The sequence below is a fragment of the Lathyrus oleraceus genome, chromosome 4 (genome assembly GCF_024323335.1).
Source record: "Lathyrus oleraceus cultivar Zhongwan6 chromosome 4, CAAS_Psat_ZW6_1.0, whole genome shotgun sequence".
Taxonomy (NCBI): domain Eukaryota; kingdom Viridiplantae; phylum Streptophyta; class Magnoliopsida; order Fabales; family Fabaceae; genus Lathyrus; species Lathyrus oleraceus.
In genome coordinates this window covers 109,795,717-109,803,113 of record NC_066582.1, presented here as the reverse complement: position 1 = coordinate 109,803,113, position 7,397 = coordinate 109,795,717, and the positions used below count along the sequence as shown (strand labels likewise).

The window sequence follows — 7,397 nt, the reverse complement described above, 5'->3', positions numbered from 1 at the left end:
GGGAAAAGATGGTACAAGTTAGTGGAGTATGGAGAGAGAAACATCAAAGTTACCATTTTTGGCAAAAAGGAGGTTTTAAGTGCAAAATTGGCCAAAATGGTTGCATGGGTGCAAATAGAAGGCAAGGTACTTTCATTCACGACCCAAATAGGTTATGGGCTTGATTTAAGTCAAAAGGAATGGCTGCATTTTGAGAAAATGGAGTATATGCAAAACTAGGTTTTAGTAAATTCACAAAAACCACCCCTTGGTCTCATGGCCATAACTTTCTCAATTTCGAGATTTAGCTCAAGCTCTTGTACTTTTTTGAAAGACCTTGAGATGCCCTACAAATTTCATGTAGAGAACAAATTGACTTGAAACATTTAAAGTCCCCAAAAGTGACCTCGAAAATGGCTGGATGGTGAAAATGACTCATAATTCTCAAAAGTGATCTATAATGTCTTGCTCCACAACTCTCAAAATAAGAATTTTTTGGACATGGGACCACAATGACAAACTTCTAGGTCTTATTCCCAGATTTCCAGGCATATAAAGTTTGCAAATTTCCAATAAAAAATGAGAAAGTTATAAATTTTACAAAATCAGCACTATGAAGTAACTTTTACACTTGGAAATATTTCTACTTCACCAAGTTACTTCATGAACAAGTTAGCTTCCAAAACCACATTTCCCTTGAATTTTTTTCACCAAAAGCCATATGATGTTAAAACATGATTTTTGAGTTCAAATTTTGACCAAAAGCCCACTTGGTCAACAATTGACTTTTGTTGACTTTTGCTCAAATAATAAAATAATCAAGAATAAGCCACTGAACATCAAATAATACCAACCAAAGGTCCATGATCCAAATGAGGATTCCCTAGTACACGTACAAGCCATTGAGAACCAAGTTGCTCAAGAAATTTGTCAGAAACTACCTTTGACCAACAATTGACTTTTTCACTAATAAGGTCAAAATTCAACAATCATCCAATGCAATGCCTTGAGAAGTCTTGTGATGAATCCAATGGTCATACTTGATTCCTTGGGACATCAATTGATCGAAGAAACTAAGTCTTGATGAAAATTCAAATCAATTCTTGAAAGGGGCCAAAACCCCAATTCCTAATCAACAGGCTTAGGGGCCAAGTAACTAAAGTCACACCCTGATTCCTCAAAGATTCTTGGGGAATTCAAAAAGCCAAATGATCTTGAATCGATGAGATACTCATGAGCATGAGATCCTAGACAACTTACCTTGAAAACTTCCATCTTCAATTGATGATCACAAGCTCCATAAATCCTTGATGCCACATACAAGTACTAATGTAAATGCAATGTATCAGAATAAAAAAGCATATGATGGCTGAAAACCAAGTGAGCAAATTTTGGGGTACAACAATTTCCCATATTCAATCAACTTAAACCTGAGAGAGAAAAACCAGATTTTTGAACTATCAAGGTAGAAGGGGATTGTATACCAAAAGAACCAAAAAAATTGCGATCTGGGTGAAACAAACACTATTCCAAACCCAATAGAAGTAGAACCAAGTAAGAAAAATGACCAACGCTAGGTCAAACCAATAAGAAGTGGTCGACGCCAAACCAAATCAAAGAGAGAAACCGACCAATGCAAGGTCCAAACAAAAGGAAATATGATCAACGCACGATCAAATCAAACAACTGACCAATGCAAGGCCAAACCAAAATGAGAAATGATCAACGTAAGATCAACAACTGACCAACGCAAGGCCAAACCAAAGAGAAGAAATGATTAATGCAAGATCAAATCAACAATTAAAACTGACCAATGCAAGGCCAAACCAAAACGAGAAATGATCAACGCAAGATCAAAACAACAACTGACCGACGCAAGGCCAAACCAAAGAGAAGAAATGATCAACGCAAGATCAAATCAACAACTAAAACTGACCAACGCAAGGCCAAACCAAAACGAGAAATGATCAACGCAAGACCAAAACGACAACTGACAAACGCAAGGCCAAACCAAATAAAGGAAATGATCAACGCAAGATCAAATCAATTACTAAAACTGACCAAAGTAAGGCCAAACCAAAATGATAAATGATCAACACAAGATCAAATCAAAGACTAAAACTGACCAACACGAGGCCAAAGAGAAATGGTCAATGCAACACCAAATCAAAAACTGAAACTGACCAACGCAAGGCCAAACAAAAAGAGGAATGATCAACGCAAGATCAAACCAAAATTGACCAACGCAAGGCCAAAGAGAAATAGCCACAAAGGACTCAACAGGTGAATGTCAAACATTGACCTCACAAGAGAATAACAAAACAGGTGAAAGATTTTTGTGAATAGCATTAGGTAACAACCACAATAAGCTTATGCCTTAATGCATGTTTGAATTTTTCTTTTTATTGTTTTTTTCTTTTGGTATATACAATGCAATATGATGCATGAAAAGGGGCGCCCTGCCGGGGCGTGATAGAAACAAATCAGAAAACTCAGAGAGAAATCCTGAATTGACCTTCATAGGAGAAGACAAACCAATATAACTTGCCTACCATACAACGGTGGTAAAGCCTGGTGAGGATTTGCAAAAAGAAATTGCAAACTCTATTGGATAAATTAAATTTCCATGCAAACTCTGATGGGGAGAAGAATAAAATTGTCACTGCTTCTGCTAGTAATGACAAACGAAACTATATGCTGCTAGGAATAAGAGAAGTCAGGCGTAAAAATCTTATGAGGAGTGAAGTAATCTTTGCGCAAAAAAACTTCAAAAACACTCTTTTGTAGAAGATATGAGAAATCTTGAACAAGAAGTCTCAATAAAGCAACTCTACTAGGGAATATGAAAATTCTCAACCCAAAAACTCGGCTAGGGAATGAGAAAGTTCACACAACTAGAGACGAAAACTCGGCTGGGGATCAAACTCTGCTTCGAGAATAAACATTCTTCAGAGTAAGAACAACTGTAATAACATTTGTTGGGGAATAAAATACTTCACCGAGAAATCTCCTCAAAACCTGTCAGATGGGAACTCTCTATTTGAAAAAACTGTTGGGGACGTGAAATCTCAATGCAAACTTTGACGTATAGACACGAAACTGGGATTTTCCGAGGAAAGTGTCGGCAAACATTAATTTGTCATAACAACTTGATCTGCGAGAAAGAGAAACAAACTTTGGCTTCTACGCACTATTAAACTCCGTGGGGAATAAGGACCTTTGATCAGAAACTAACAAAGTAGAATGCACTGGGGATATCAAATCCTGTGCTGATTCTAAACACCAATCCTTCGAGAAAACATCAGGAACCAAACTTCACTTAGGGAGATATAAACCCAACAATTTGTGCCCCTGCTGGCACAACAAATTCACATATGCTCAAACGAATCCAGAAACACAAACTTACATGCCCCAGGTATACATTGGAAACTTCAACCATCGCCAGGTCACTCACATTTCGCAAGTAAGTTAAATTTATTTTTAAATCATGCATTTGAAACAAAGCCTTTATATTTCCAGATGCAAAATTTGTCAGAAAAATTGGATGTTCTTTGCGATCAAAACAGTAAAAGTAAAAAGTAAAGACAAATTTCTGAATAATGACTCATTTTATTAATCGATGGGCCTGTAAATAGGCTATTTACATCAGGAAGAAATTCCTAAAAAAAGGTAATGACGTACAAACATCAAAAAATAAAAGGTACAATGGTGGAAATATGCAATTGGATTTCCACTGGATTCTGACTCTGCTATAACTTTCTTGACCTCGAAGTTCCCCAATATCTTGCTTTCTGACAAAGACGACTGAATTGAACCCTACCCTTCAGAAGTTACTAACTTACTTGACAAAGAGATGCTTTTGATACCCATTTTTGCCTAAGTCGCCCTTTCAGGTTTTCAATTTAGCGGGTGTACAAACTTTTCTTTTTCATTCTTTTATTCTTTTTTATCTCTAACTTATTCCCGAACCTTTCTCTTCTTTTTTATTGGTTCACCGGGATGCCCTTTCTTTGCCTAGGTTGTCGACCTAGCGGGTCTTTTTATGTGAAGTATTTTTAAACTGCGTCTACATTGACGGGGTGTGGAAAGTCTTCCCCATCCATAGTCGTGAGCATCATGGCTCCACCTGAAAATACTTTTCTCACAACATATGGTCCATTATAATTTGAGGCCCACTTGCCCCTAGGATCAGATTGATTCGGAGGTAAAATCCTTCTTAGAACAAGGTCATCAACCAGGAATTCTCTGGGTCGTACTCTCTTGTCAAAAGCATTCTTCATTTGCTTCTGGTATGCCTGACCATGACAGATGACTGCCAATCTCTTTTCATCAATGAATCTCAATTAATCAAGTTTATTCTGAACCCACTCAACTCCGTCAAGCTTAATATCTATCATAATCCTTAGGGAAGGAATCTCAACTTCAACAGGTAAAACTGCCTTCATACCATAGACTAAGGAGAAAGGGGTTGCCCCAGTCGAAGTGCGCACTGAAGTAAGATAGCCATGTAATGCAAAGGGAAACATCTCATGCCAGTCTTTGTAAGTCACCGCCATTTTTTGCATAATCTTCTTAATATTCTTGTTGGCCGCTTCGATGGCGCCATTCATCTTCGGTCGATACGGAGAAGAATTGTGATGTTTGATTTTAAAACTTTCGTACAACTCCTTCATCATTTTGTTATAGAGGTTGGACCCATTGTCAGTAATAATCTTTTCAGGAATCTCATACTGACAGATGATATTATGCTTGATGAAACATGCGACCACTTGTCTGGTGACATTTGTAAAAGATGTAGCTTCGACCCACTTAGTGAAGTAATCAATGGCAACCAAGATAAAATGATGATTGTTGGAAGCAGTTGGCTCAATCCTTCCAATCATATCAATGCCCCACATTGCAAAGGGCCACGGAGCGGTCAAAACATTCAAAGGAGAGGGAGGTGCATGCAACTTGTCAGCATAGATCTGATACTTATAACAAATTCTTGCATGATTGAAACAATCAGCCTCCATAGTGAACCAATAATATCCTGCTCTCAAAATCTTTTTGGCCACAGTGTGTCCAATAGAATGTGTTCCAAAGGAACCCTCATGCATCTCTTCTATAATTTTGGTTGCTTTGTGTCTATCCACGCATCTGAGCAGCACAAAATCATGATTTCGCTTGTAAAGAACATTACCATTCTGGAAAAACTTGGCAGAGTTTCCTCAAGGTCTTCTTATCAGTGATTGAAACATCCTTTGGATATTCTTGACTTTCAAGATACCTTTTGATATCATAAAACCAAGGCTTTTCATCTTGTGCTTCCTCTTCAGTGGCATAACAGAATGCTGGCTCGTCTAGCCTCATAATTCTGATAGAAGGAGCCTCATTTTCCCACTTAACTTTGAACTTTGATGATAAAGTGGCCAGAGCATCTGCCAAATGATTTTCTTCTCTTGGGATGTGCTCAAAAGTGATTTGATCAAAATAAGGAATCAGTTTCAGGATGTGATCTTTGTAAGGGATCAAATTCTCATTCCGAGTTTCCCAATTGCCATTAGCTTGATTAATAACCAAAAATGAGTCCACATACACCTCAAGGGTCTTGATTCTCATGTCAATCGCAGTTTTAATACCATAAATGCAAGATTCATACTCAACCATATTATTGGTGCAGTCAAAACAGATCCTGGTTGTGAAAAGAATATGAAAGCCTATTGGAGAAGTAATGATACATCCCACACCATTCCTAAGAGCATTAGAGGCACCGTCGAACACGAGCATCCATCGCGATCCTGGCTCGGGTCTCTCCTCTGGTCTAGGAATCACATGATCTTGGATAAACAAAATGTCCTTATAAGGGAAATCAAACTTCATCGGTTGATAATCATCTTCCATGGGTTGGTGGGCCAGATAGTCAGCAACAACACTACCTTTAATTTCCTTTTGCATAATGTACTGAATGTCATACTCAGTTAAAATCATTTTCCACCTAGCAATCCTTCCAGTAAGAGCAGGCTTTTCAAAGATATACTTTATTAGGTCCATTTTTGAGATCAATAAGGTTGTATGGGTCAACATATACTGCCTCATCCGACGAGCATCCCATGCTAAAGCACAACAAGTTTTCTCAAGAAGTGAATATTTGTTTTCACAACTGGTAAACGTTTTACTTAGGTAATATATAGCATTCTCTTTTCGGACAGACTCGTCATGTTGGCCCAATACACACCCCATCGACTCATCGAGAACGGTAAGATACATGATAAGTGGTTTTCCCTCAACAAGGGGCATAAGAACTGGGGGCTCTTGCAGATACTCTTTTATTTTGTCGAAGGCCTCTTGAAAATCATTATTCCAAATAACTGCCTGATTCTTTCACAACAGTTTAAAAATGGGTTCACAAGTAGCTGTGAGGTGAGAAATTAACCATGCAATGTAATTCAGTCTCCCCAAGAACCCTCGAACTTCTTTCTTAGTTCTTGGTTCAGGCATCTCTTGAATTGCTTTAACCTTCGCAGGGTCAAACTCAATTCCCTTTTCACTAACAATGAAACCTAGTAGCTTTCCAGATCTTACCCCGAAAGTACACTTGTTGGGATTCAACCTCAGTTTGAACTTGCCCAATCTTTCAAACAATTTCTATAAATGGGTCTGATGTTCTTCCTCAGTCTAGGATTTGGAAATCATATCGTCAACATAAACCTCAATCTCTTTATGCATCATGTCATGAAAGAGAGTGACCATCGCACGTTGATATGTTACCCCTGCGTTTTTCAACCCAAATGGCATCACCTTATAATAAAAAGTCCCCCACTGGGTGATGACGGTAGTCTTAGCCATATCTTCAAATGCCATCTTTATCTGATTGTACCCAGAAAACCCATCCATAAAAGAGAAAACTTTTTCATGAGCGGTATTGTCAACAAGAACATCAGTATGGGGTAGTGGAAAATCGTCCTTAGGGCTTGCCCTGTTCAGATCCCTATAATTCATGCACATCTGCATTTTCCCATCTTTCTTTGGAACTAGCACGATGTTGTCGACCCATGGTGGATACATGATTGTAGCAGTAAATTCATGACCATTAAGTTATTGATGAAATTAACATCAACAAACCAGAGTCGTCGCCGCACTTTTATTGTTTCCAAGGGAAAAGGGAAAAGTAAGAACAAAACTCAAAGATAAGAAGTTTTCAAATCAAAAATAATAAAATACCAGAGATTATAGGTAAGGGGGTTGGTTACACAGAGGGAATGTGTTAGCACCCAAAGTGTCCTAGGTACTCCTAGGGAGCCCTTTTTTGTGCGTACATGTGTTTTTGGTATAAAAGATGTTTGCAATAAATAGAGTGTGGGGATGAGAAAAGAATTCATTAATTATATTTTTGTGTTTGACAAGACATTCGGACTTGTTCCTACGTACCAACATGA

The 7,397-nt window shown here is 38.1% G+C and overlaps 1 protein-coding gene across 1 annotated transcript; it reads right to left on the bottom strand.

Annotated features, from left to right (window-relative positions):
- Nucleotides 1-5,157: 5,157 nt before the first annotated feature.
- LOC127136253 (uncharacterized) lies at nt 5,158-5,949 on the bottom strand. The gene has a single exon (XM_051062836.1). The coding sequence runs from the start codon at nt 5,947-5,949 to the stop codon at nt 5,158-5,160; it is 792 nt and encodes a 263-aa protein (XP_050918793.1).
- Between the last annotated feature and the right edge of the window lie 1,448 nt (nt 5,950-7,397).

What these genes read in the sequence shown, in the direction of transcription:
- LOC127136253 (XM_051062836.1), bottom strand. Translation starts at nt 5,949, where the DNA reads ATGATTTTAACTGAGTATGACATTCAGTACATTATGCAAAAGGAAATT.